Source organism: Phodopus roborovskii, unplaced genomic scaffold (genome assembly GCF_943737965.1).
Source record: "Phodopus roborovskii unplaced genomic scaffold, PHOROB, whole genome shotgun sequence".
Taxonomy (NCBI): domain Eukaryota; kingdom Metazoa; phylum Chordata; class Mammalia; order Rodentia; family Cricetidae; genus Phodopus; species Phodopus roborovskii.
This window is the reverse complement of record NW_026126434.1, coordinates 27,156,375-27,168,353: the sequence shown is the minus strand read 5'-3', so window position 1 is coordinate 27,168,353 and position 11,979 is coordinate 27,156,375. Positions and strand designations below refer to the sequence as shown.

Below are 11,979 nucleotides of genomic sequence, written 5' to 3'. Positions count from 1 at the left end.
GCACCAACTGCTCTTGCAGAGGGCCTGGGTTTGGTTCTTGGTGCTTGTAACTGCTGGTAACTGCAGTTCCAGGGGCCAGTACTCTCCTCTGGTCCCTGTGGACACCAGGCATGAGCACAGTGCATTCAGGCAAGACATACACATAAAATAAAAATAAGCACATCTTTTTTTAATATTCAAATTATTTATTTATATTTTGTTTTTTTTCTTTCAAGACAGGGTTTCTCTGTGTAATAGTCCTGGTTGTCCTGGAACTGGCTTTGTAGATCACACTGGCCTCAAACTCACTGAGATCTGCTTCCCAAGTGCTGGGATTAAAATATTTTTAAGTGCAGGGAGGGAAAGGTAAGTTTGTCTGGACATAGCCTCAGAAGCCAAGGAACTGCTGCAAACTTGTATGCATCACCTGTTTTACAAGGGCACTCAAGTCAGAACCGGCTAAGACTCTGGTCTAGAGTCACACATGGGGGCAGTGCCAGAGCTGGGTCCCTGACTTCCTGCCCCTGCCCTGCCCTGCCCCCTGTGCCCCCAGTACTGCAGTGTGTTATGATCTAAGAAGGAGGGAGACTGAGGTCCTTGGAGATAGGGAAGAAGAGTCCAGCTACCCATGATGACATTGGTTACCCCCTCTTCTCCTCTCTCTTCCCCCTCACTCCCCAGTGAGTCCCCTCCCTGGATTGAAGGCAGTTCCCTCCAAGGCTGCCAGGCTGCTTAGTAAACCCCAGCCCAGCAAGGCCCAAGGTGAGGGTTATTGTCAGCTGAGTCTAAGGCCTGAGTCACTTCCTGACCCTTGCTCAAGCAGAGTCCAGAGTGGCCAGTTGTGCTAGGAGGAGGGTGCCCCTGGGCCTGGAGGGTTTTCCTGGGGTTCCTTACCTTTCTGGGCACAGCTCTACCACACTGGAGAGACAGAGCCCCATTTTCTTCTCTGAACCCCGAAGGGAACCCTGTGTCTCAGGACATAGCCTATGTCTGGCCCTAGCATCTGGCTTCCAGAAACAAGAGTTCCTTAAACCAGAACCACAGACCCAAAGGGTCTCGAGTCTCACTGCCAGCCCTTTCTTTGTCTCAGGACCAATGAAAGGGACAGGAAATGGGCTGCACTGAGAGAGCCCAGCCTTAGACCATCCTAGGTGGTTTGGAGACACCACTGAGCATTGCTGGCACGAGCCTGGGCTCCGGGGCACCATATGCTCCCTTCTTCACCCATCTCTGCCCTTCTCCAGCCTCGTGACCTTTAGCTAATTACTTAACCCCTCTATGCCTGTTTGCCACGTCTCTGGTGAGGATGTTCGGCCTGACTCACAATCTTCTGCCCTGGAGTGGAATATGTAAAACACTAATGGCAGGCACATGTCAAGCACGCATGTTTATTAGATAATTTTTTCACACCCAAAGGGCTGACTGCCTCACTCTTATACAAGCTTTGATATGTTCTTGAAGACAGATGCCCTGCCCACAAACACATGTTGAATGTTTCTTGGGGTTGTTCACCCATGATCTGCAGACCATGTGGGAAAAGCAGTTGGGTAGTTTGGGGTCTGCAAAGAGCCTGGTGGGGTCTCCTGGAAGCCTCCCTTCTCTGACAATGAAGCAAGCTGGCTCCCACTCCTTTTGCCAGGGAGGGTGAGACACATCCACAGGGCGTTTGAGAGCTGTTCTGTCAGAGCGTTCATGACTCACATTGAGAACAAGATCGCCCTGGGACCACACAAGACAGTGCCATTAATGTGGCTTTAGAAATCAAGCAAGAATCTACACTCAGAATCGGATATCTACTCTGAAGGTGGAGGCAGGGGAATGTCTATGAGTTAGAGACCAGCCTGGTCTACACAGAAAGTTCTAGGCCAGTTAAGGGCTACATAGTGAGCCTCTGTCTCAAAAACTGCCACCACCAATGACAAATAAACGACCTTCTCCTGGTCATTTGAATCTTTGTAAATACTGGGGACAATGGAGTTGGCTGCTGTTGACTCTGGGTGTAAAACATCAGACTCTTCATGGGAAGAATGATTTGATGTCTGGACTTTGTTTCAGAAAAATGGGGGAAAAGGGATAGATTCTGAGCCCTGGCCAAAGATGAACCTTGGGATCTGGGAATCATAAATTATTTCTTAAAAAAAAAAATCGCCAGGCATTGGTAGCACATGCCTTTAATCCCAGCACTCAGGAGGCAGAGCAGGCGGGTCTCTGTGAGTTCCAGGCCAGCCTGGTCTACAGAGGGAGTTCCAGGACAGGCTCCAAAGCCACACAGAGAAAACAAACAAAAGGAAGAAGAAAAGAAAAAAAAAAAAAAAATGGGGGAGAGTTAGAAGGTAGGCGAGGGAGGGTAAGGGGATGAGAGGAGAGAGGGGAAACTGTGGCTGGTGTATAAATTAATGAAACAAATTTAATTAAAAAATAACAACTGGGCAGTGGTGTCACATGACTTTATTCCCAGCACTTGGGAGGCAGATCTCTGAGTTCGAGGCCATTGTTTCCCTTCCTCCCTCCTTCCCTCCCTCCCTCCCTTCCTCCCTCTCTTCCATCTTTATTCTCTCCCCATGCCTTCTCTCCTTTCCTTCTCTCCCTCCTTCCTCAGGGCCTCACCCAGTCTGGCTTTGAATTCACTATGTACTGAATGAACTGGACTCGAACTCATAGCAACCCTCCTGCCTTTGCCTCCCCTATGCAGAGTACCGACCCGAGCCACCATGCCTTGCATCTGTGGAGTTTTATTTCGCAAACTACCAACACCGCCGCCCACCCCCAGCTCTTCCTACAGGGCTGCAGGGACCCAGGCAGCCTCGCAGGCACCCCTTCCCGCACCTGCAGCAGGTGGCTGCTGGGACCTGTGGCCTCTGCTGGGGATGGGCGGAGTCCCGAGCGCGGGCGGCTGGGCGAGCCGGGGCGGGGACGCACCTGGGCGAGGCGGCAGGTGCGCCGCCCCACGGGGGAGGAGCGGGCGCGGGGCGGGAGGGGACCGCGGCGGGACACCCGGGCGCGGAGCCCGCGGGCAGCCACCGCAGCCGCCGCGCAGGGCCGCCACCACGGGGTGCGGGATGAGCCTCATCCGGAAAAGGGGTTTCTACAAGCAGGACATCAACAAGACCGCCTGGGAGCTGCCCAAGACCTACCTGGCGCCGACGCACGTCGGCAGCGGGGCCTACGGAGCTGTGTGGTGAGACCCGGGGACCCCGAGAGACAGAGAAGCCGCAGGTCACCCCTTGGCAGTCTCCCCGGGCTCACCCGGTGGCATCGGGGCCCCTGTGGGTTGAGTCGCTGCCGAATCTGGTTCTCCAAGGCTGTAACTTTTAAAAGGGACCTCGGAGTTCGTGGGACAGATCCCAGCAGTTGCAGATGAGGCCCCAAGAGGGGAACTTGCCAAATCGCAGAGTAGGGACTCCGGGCCTGCTTCGCTTCCTGTCAGCATGACTTGTTCCTGACCCTGTCCTGATGCCCCTTTCTCAGTGTTGTCTCCCCAGCTCCCCACTCCGCGACACACACTCTGCTGGCCGCCAAATTCTTGGTCTCCAGCCAGCCTGGGGAATACAGAATGGGGGTGGCCTAGGACACAGAGAGAGGGATCCCGAGTCTGGGCTCTTTGCGCCGCCCCTCCCCCTCACCTGCCTGTGACCCCGCAGCTCGGCCATTGACAAGCGGACAGGGGAGAAGGTGGCCATCAAGAAGCTAAGCCGGCCCTTCCAGTCCGAGATCTTTGCCAAGCGCGCTTACCGCGAGCTCCTTCTTCTGAAGCACATGAACCATGAAAACGTAGGATGCGGCAGGGGCGTGGATGTGTTGGGGATCAGGGGTTAGTGAGAGAGGCCCAGGAGTGGCCTGCCCCGGGGTCCTGGTCCTGCGTGCAGGGCCAGGAGAAAGAATCTTCCTTGCTCCACCCTAGCTTCTCAGCTCCTTAGCCCAAAGAGAAGGTGCCAGGGCCTGCCAGGCTCACTTCCCAGAAAAAGCACTACCTTATCTCAATTGTGAGGAGGAGTAGGCACTGGAAACTGTAATTGTTTTCTTGAGAACTCTAGTCCTGCTGGGCCTGGAGACTTCAGCTACTGCTGTCTCCGTACTGGGACTCCATGCATGCCAGGCTGTTTATACAAATACTGGCCAGCTTATATAACCCACAGCACATATGGGGAAACCGAGGCACAGTTATGCGGTCTTATCAGCGGCCATTTGACCATCCTGTCTGATGGAGACAGCCAGTGACCCAGCTCTGGATTAGGCAGAGGGACTGGCGTCCATTTCAAATAGTCATTTCAGAGCCTTGTACATGGTGAGCCCTGAACCCTGTGAGCCAGCCTCTCCCCATTGGCCTCCGGTGGGGGGGTTGGGAGTAGCAGAGAGGCTTGTCCCTGGCTCTGAACCAGCCCTGTGGCAGGCAAGGACAGACTAAGAGACAAAACTGGAGACCCAAGGTCCTAGGCTGGAGCTGAGGTCAAAGGTCCCAAGGCCCTCCATCCTCCCCTCCTTTTCTCCCCATTGACCCTCATGATTTGTTAGTTGTGAGTGGGTTTGTTCACCCCAAGCCCCAAATGTGGGAGCAATGGGCCGACCATGTTCTCAGCATGACTTCCCTCTCTGCCTGGGCCCCCATGTGGTTTCTGTGCCAGCTGGGGACACCTTCTGTAGCAGAGGGTGACGGGGTGGTGGCCCTGGGTGGCTGAGGCCCCAGGGAGTAGGAAGACAGGTGGTGACAGTCCAGCCTCACGGGTCCCTTTCCCCAGGTCATCGGGCTCCTGGATGTCTTCACCCCTGCCTCTTCCCTTCGAAACTTCCATGATTTGTGAGTCTGCTTCACTGTGTCTGGGGTATTGTCAGATCTTAATGGCGGCTTGGGGATCCTTTGGGGGGAGGGCAGGCTCCAGGGTTGGGTGGAGAGGGCATGTCATGCCTCTGTGCTGTTACACTGAGGCTCTCCCTGGAGAGGTACCCCAGCCCCCTCACCAATTCCTGGGGGCCGGGTGTGACTTTGGACCTCACAGGAAGTGACGGTGAGGATCGGGTGGGCTTGGACAGTCTGGCTAATAGAGTTTGGCTGCTATAAACAAGCAGGACATTTGGTTGTGAAGTGTCAGGTTTTGCCTGCGTGTGCCTGGGCATGGATGAACTGTTTGGATGATACTGAGAACTTGGGGTGAGGGGCAGCTGAAAGCAGCCTCCATTGAGCTGCTTCTCACCCTACCTCAGTGCCATAGAGGCTGTGGGAGTGTTTTGGTGTCTTGTGTTTAGACAGGATCTCTGTGTATCACAGGCTGGCCCCCAACTGCCTATGTAGCCAAGGATAACCTTGAACTTGTGATCCTGCTGCCTCCAATTCCCAAATGTTCAAATTTCAGGCATTGGTGCCAGGAATTGAACTTAAGGTTTTGTCATGCTCTACTAACTGAGCCATATTCCCAGCCCGTCAACTATGAAGGTTTTAAGCAGGATGTTGATACTGTCTGCCAAATTTGGGGGATGTGACCAGCAACTATAAGAAAGGAGCCAGGAGCAGGAGCACCTGGGGAGGAGTAGCTGTGTTGGGGACCAGACCCCAACTTTGATGTGTAATAGTGTGGGATACAGAGGGCTGATCTGAGACCCACTCAAACAACACTGACGGGTTTGGACATGGTGGCTGAGGGAGGTTGGTGCAGGTGATCATGAGTCCCAATTCAGGAAGCCCAGGTGGAAGGACAGACCTGGAGGGAAAGATGATGAACTCCACCTCGGGTCCTTGCCTCCTACAGAGCCTTTGAAACCATAGGAGAGGGGAATAGGCATGTAGACCGCTAGAACCTTCTCCATGGGTGACAGCTGAAGCCTGGAGACAGGTCATGGAGAAATGGGACACAATGATGTTGATCCAGAGTCCACATTTACTAGAAGGTGTAAGGGTGAGCAGATGGGAGGAGGGCTGGTAAGTAACCATGAAGGAGCTGACCCTTAGCAAAAGGACACACTGGGAAAAAAAAAAAAAGGAGTCTTTGTTCCCCAGGTGGTCACTGGGGACCCTAATCCCAGCAGTGTAGGACAGAAGCAGAAAGCATGACAAGGTTATGAGAGATAGTATGTGGAGGCAATGGAGTGAACGGTTTCTCCGAGGTTGGAGAATGAAGAAAGGCTTAAAGATTTGTTTTATTTAAAGTTGTGTGTATGTGTGTGTGTGCCTGTGCCTATGCCCCCCCCCCTCTCTCTCTCTCTGTGTGTGTGTGTGTGTGTGTGTGTGTGTGTGCGTGCCTGTGTACGTGATGAGTGAAGGTGCCCCTGAAATTACAGGCAGTTGTGAGTTGCCTTATGAAGGTACTAGATCTCAAACTTGGGTCCTCTAGGAAAAGCAGCCAATGTTCTTTTCTTTTTTTATTTCCCCTTCAGTTTTTCAAAATACAGTTTCTCTGTAGCTTTGGAGCCTGTCCTGGAACTCACTCTGTAGACCAGGCTGGCCTCAAACTCAGAAATCCTGTCTCTGCCTCCCGAGTGCTGTGATTAGAGGCATTCACCACCACTGCCCAGCTGAGGCAAGAGCTCTTAACTGCTGAGTGACCCCTCTAGTACTCAGTAATAGTATACAGAAGAAGCAGGCAAGGCGGTGTACGTGTACCCAGCACTCAGGAGGCAGCTAGAGGCCTGTGAGCTCCCAGTCCGCCTTTTCTACATTTTCAGTTGCAGGCCAAACAGGGCTACAGAATGAGACCCTGTCTCAGAATCAAAGAAACTCTATGTGTGTGTTCATTCACTTTAGGGGGCTAGGGGAGTAGCTCAGTGGACAGAGTACTTACCTAGCATGCACAGCCCTGCCCTGGCTCCATCCCTAACTGAATAAATTGGGGATGGTGGTGTATGCCAGTAATGCCAGCATTGGAGAAACAAAGGCAGGAGGATATAAAGTTCAAGACTATCCTCAGCCTCATAGTGAACTAGAGACAAGTCTGGGATACTTGAGATCCTGTCTCAAGAGAAGAAAAAAAAAAAATAATACACACACACACACACACACTGGCATTGTGGTATATGTGTGATGTGTGTGTGGTGTGTGTGTGTTATACACTCACCTTTTATAATCTATTGCTTTTTGTTCTGCACTTTGCCGTTACCACTTGAGTCACAGTTCCGAGTTGTTGACACTGACCTGTTTCAAAATCCCACTTGCGTGCTTAATAGCACAGGCCCCTATTTCCTCTGCCTGCTGAAGATTGTTTCCTGTTTCCTTCCTGGAAGAGCAGACATTTTATAGTTAGCAGAGCCTGCTGGGCTGGGCGTGACCCTCCTTCAGGGGAAACTTTGGGTTGGGAGCAGAAGGAAATGCTGGCAGATGCTGCTACCTCACAGCTGGTCTGCTTCGGGGTGCGGCGCATGGAGAAGGGCAGAGCCAGGATACCTTTGAAGAGTGTGAACACAGCCATCTGGTTTTACTGAGCATGCTCCAATGCTGGTGTTCACCCTGAGCTCTGCCAGCCAGGATGCTGTGGCAGAGGTGCCGGGAGCTCAGGCTGGATAACTCCTGGCTTGTTCATGTGTATGGAGCCTTATATGTGTATACATGCCCCTGTGTGTGTGTGTGTGTGTGTGTGTGTGTGTGTGTGTGTGTGTGTGCGCGCGCGCGCACGCATTTGGTCAGATGTCAGAGGTCAACCTCTAATGTTGTTCCTCAAGCACTATCTACCTTGTCTTCTTCTTTCCGTATGATTGTTTACAGGTGTGTGTGTGCCCCTACATGAGTGTGTGTGCACCACATGCATGCAGGTGCTCACAGGGGCCAGAAGAGGGCACTCTGAACTGTAGTTACGGGTGGCTGTGAGCCTCCTGATGTGGGTGCTGGGAACTGAACCTGAGTCCTCTGCAAGAACTGGACACACTCTTTACTGCTGAGCAATTTCTTCAGAACCCCTCCTTGTCTTTTGAGGCAGGGTCTCTCACTGCTTTGGCAATTAAGCAAGGCTGGCAGGCTAATGAGCCCGTCTCCACCTTCCCACACTGGAATTATAACCGACCCCCATCACACCCAGTTTCTGTATGTGTGTGCTGCAGCTTGAGCTTGGGTCCTCATGTGAGTGAGCACCGTGCCAGCTGAACCATCTCTCCAGCCCTGTTTTCTGTTGTCATCATTGTTTTTCTGAGACAAGGTCAGGTTGTGTATGTAGACCAGCCTGCCCTGGGACTCACCATGTAATGAAGGCTGAACTTTATTTAACATGTGGTAAATCCTCCCACTTTGGCTCTGCAAAGTGCTGGGATTACCGGCATGAACCATCACACCTGACTCTTCTTATGCCTTCTTGCGTGGTGTTGTGCCCCACTTCTGTCGCTCTGGGGTCACACCTGGGCCTGTGGGAGGCTGGGAACTGTGCTAAAAAGCCTCCTGCCTTCCAGCTACCTGGTGATGCCCTTCATGCAGACAGATCTGCAGAAGATCATGGGGATGGAATTCAGTGAGGATAAGGTCCAGTACTTGGTGTACCAGGTACTCAAAGGGCTAAAGGTGAGTGTGGCCTGCATGCTCAGTGCTGAGACCCAGCCCCGTGGTGGGAAAGAGGAGGGTTTGATGCTGGCATGGAAGCTTGTGCCTCCGGTTCACCTCTCTCTCTCTTTCTCTCTCTCACCCCCTCAGTACATCCACTCAGCTGGTGTCATCCACAGGGTGAGTGCTTTCTCATGGTTTTCTGGGACCCTAGAGCCCTTCTGCAGTGTGTGTGGGTGGGTGGGTGGGGGTAGGAACTGGGTGCTCTGGTGGCCAGTCAATTGGAAGCAGTGAAGTGACAACTCTCAGGGACATGGGCTGTGGATATATCAGCCTTGAGAAAGTGAATATGGTAGAATGGCTGTGTTGAGGGGTAGCAGAGACACTTTGGGGAGTTGCTGCCCACTGAGCCCTGTGCTGGCACTTTAGGACATCCCTAAGGACAGGAACATGGTGGAAAAGGATGTAGAATCCAATGTCATTTTACACACGAGGAAACGGGCCTGGAGGGGAAGAGTGAAGCGACCCAGCTGCTGTTGTAGTGCAGCGTGCACGTGTGTGTGCATGTGTCAGATCCAGCGCCGGCTAGCTCTGGTTCAGCCTGGTGCTCCCTCTCTGTCCTCCCTCACAGGATCTGAAACCAGGCAACCTGGCGGTGAATGAAGACTGTGAACTGAAGGTGAGTGGGTAACAGCAGGTCCACCACGGGTGGGCAGGGGGATGGAACTTTGGGTGAGGTGGGTTTTGTTCCTGGGAACCCTTCTCCTCAGCCAGCTCGTTCTTCCTGTGTCCCTTGAGCCGTAGATCCTAGACTTTGGGCTGGCACGGCATGCAGACCCCGAGATGACCGGCTATGTGGTGACGCGCTGGTACCGGGCCCCTGAGGTGATTCTCAGTTGGATGCATTACAACCAGACAGGTCAGTGGTCAGTTGTCCGGGGTGGCCCTGGTGGCCTGCTCTAGGGAGCATCAGATGTCCACACCCCTCCTTCCTTGCAGTGGACATCTGGTCTGTAGGCTGCATCATGGGAGAAATGCTGACCGGAAGGACGCTTTTCAAGGGGAAGGACTGTATCCTTTGTCAGAGCAGATGATGTCTGTCTGGGGACCCATTCTCTCAGCAACAATATTTAAATGTGTCTCAGTATGGGAGCAAGATGGACTTCCTCAAAAATCATATATTTTATTTTTCAGGCAAGATCTCATTGTGTAGCTCTGATTGGCCTAGGACTTGCTAAGTAGTTCAAGCTGGTCTCAAACTCACAGGGATAGGGTCTGCCTGCCTCTGCCTCCCGAGTGCTGGGATTAAAGGCATGTGCCACCACATCTGACTTACTTTATTTTTAATTTTGAAAAAGGATCTCCTGTATCTCAGGTCCTCAAACTCATTATGTAGCCAGAGGTGACCTTGATCTGTTTCTCTTCCTGCCACCTCCCAAGTGCTAGGGTCACAGTGCTAGGGTCACAGATGCGGTCACCATGCTGGGGATGGAACCAAGGTTTTCATGCATGGTAGGTAAGCAGGCTTCTGAGGCCCAGCCCCTAGAATGGTTTTAGAGATTTAATTTTGTGTGTGTGTATGTGTGTCTATGTGAGTATATCTGCATGTGTGCAGGTGCTCTGAGAGGCCAGAAGGGAGTGTCAGATACCCTGGAGCTGGAGTTGCAGGTGGTTGGTTATAAGGCACTTAGCATGGGTTCTGGCAACTGGACTTGGGTCCTCTGGAAAAGCAGGAAGCACTCTCCAACTCCCTAGAACAGTTTGAAAATGCAGATAATCATATGATAAAAACGAGTCCTATCCTGTCCCCAACTCTGTTAGGAAATCCCTCATAAGCAGATGGTGAGCCCTCATGGGCTTGGCAGGTGAAGAGCCAAGGGGCTGCCCACCCAGCTCGAAATGAAGAGAGAAGTGGGATTGGTTTGGCAGGGTGAGTCTCAGGGAGAGACACCCTGGGCAACCTTCTCCTGACATGGGCTTTTGGGAAGTCCTCCAGAGACCTGCTCCAACTGTCTCAAGCACTGGCCATGGTTAGATGGGCCCGGAGCCAGGTGTATCTGCCAAGCTGGCTAGAGCAAGACTGGGGGTGGGGAAGGCAGGCTCAGAGCACCGAGAGCAAGTCTGTGCCTTAATTATCTGCCAAGACCTGGACCAGCTGACCCAGATCCTGAAAGTGACCGGGGTGCCAGGAGCTGAGTTTGTGCAGAAGCTGAAAGACAAGGCGGTGGGTGGCACCTTCCCATGGGGGTCCCTGTGCCCTGGCAGACCCTCCTGTCCTCATCCTGTCTTGGACTCCAACAGGCCTTCAGCCAGTCTGTCTCCCCTCAGGCCAGAGCATGTAGAATTCTATGTTTTTCTCTCTTCCAGGCCAAATCCTACATCCAGTCTCTGCCTCAGAGCCCCAAGAAGGATTTCACTCAGCTGTTCCCGCGTGCCAGTCCCCAAGGTGAGTCCCGGACCTCTCCCCGAGTGCTTGCTTCCCATCCCAGCAGCCATCTACCCCAGGCCAGGCCTGATGCTCACAGTCATGCCCCTGCAGCTGCGGACCTGCTGGATAAGATGCTGGAGCTGGATGTGGACAAACGTCTGACAGCCGCTCAGGCACTTGCTCACCCCTTTTTCGAACCCATCCGCGACCCGGAGGAGGAGACAGAGGCCCAGCAGCCTTTTGCTGATGTCTTAGAACAGGAGAAGCTCACTGTGGATGAGTGGAAACGTAAGAGAAGTCCCACCTGCCCTCCTTTCTGGCCTAAGGTGACGGGCACTCCTGTCCTCCAGCCCAATCCATCTCCAACACGGTTTTCTTCTGGAGCAGGTTCCGGCTCCACTGTCTGATGGGTGGGCTCTCTCTGCTTCCCCCCACACACATAAAGCCCCACTTTTCACAGAGCACATCTACAAAGAGGTCTCCAACTTCAGTCCCATCGCCAGGAAGGACTCTCGGCGACGGAGTGGCATGAAGCTGCAGTGACCATGGGCTGTGACACACAGCTGAACCTGAGGACTGTGACAGACCCACACTCTGCCTCAGGACCAATATTTCTTGTCACTACTTATGTCTCAGGGCTTATGGGAATGTAGCCTCCTGAGCAGACAAAAGTGTCTTCCAGAGGAAGCAGATTTCCAGCCTGCTGGCTTGGGGTGGGGGAATTGTGATCGCAGCAGCTGTATTAAAACTCAAATGTGGGGAGAAGCTGGATATGGGGTCCTCTCCTTCCTGGAGGAATGGGACTGAGGATGTGTGAGCCAGGCTGAGGGCCACAACAGGTCTGCTTCTGAGGTAGATGCAGCACAGAAACCAGGACGGGCTTAAAGCAACAGAGATGTCTTCCCTCACATTGCTGGAGGTCAGAAGAGTAAGACCAGGGTTCCTGGAAGGGCGTGCTCCCTCAGAGGCTGCAGGAAAGAGTCAATCCATCCTTCCTCCTTCCCTTCGTCCTTCCTTCTTTTTAGCTCTGCTGGCTAAAGAACCAAAGCCATCCTCAGTATTTCTTTGTTTTGTTGTTTTTTCAAGACTGGATTTCTCTGTAGCTTTGGAACTTGTCCTGGAA

The 11,979-nt window shown here is 53.0% G+C and overlaps 1 protein-coding gene across 1 annotated transcript; it reads left to right on the top strand.

Moving 5' to 3' along the window:
• The first annotated feature begins 2,950 nt into the window (after positions 1-2,950).
• On the top strand, positions 2,951-11,627 carry Mapk13 (mitogen-activated protein kinase 13). Its single transcript, XM_051187107.1, has 12 exons — positions 2,951-3,157; positions 3,621-3,750; positions 4,716-4,774; positions 8,341-8,449; positions 8,579-8,608; positions 9,060-9,107; positions 9,233-9,347; positions 9,428-9,499; positions 10,573-10,652; positions 10,796-10,874; positions 10,968-11,144; positions 11,317-11,627. Exons 1-12 carry the CDS (start codon positions 3,039-3,041, stop codon positions 11,397-11,399), a joined length of 1,101 nt encoding a protein of 366 aa, XP_051043064.1. The 5' UTR covers positions 2,951-3,038; the 3' UTR covers positions 11,400-11,627.
• Positions 11,628-11,979: the final 352 nt, after the last annotated feature.

Bases quoted from the DNA above. Each gene is read 5' to 3' on its own strand.
- Mapk13 (XM_051187107.1), top strand. From the start codon at position 3,039: ATGAGCCTCATCCGGAAAAGGGGTTTCTACAAGCAGGACATCAACAAG. The intron at 9,108-9,232 runs GTGAGTGGGTAA...CTTGAGCCGTAG, and splicing joins ATGAAGACTGTGAACTGAAG to ATCCTAGACTTTGGGCTGGC. The intron at 11,145-11,316 runs GTAAGAGAAGTC...CACTTTTCACAG, and splicing joins CACTGTGGATGAGTGGAAAC to AGCACATCTACAAAGAGGTC.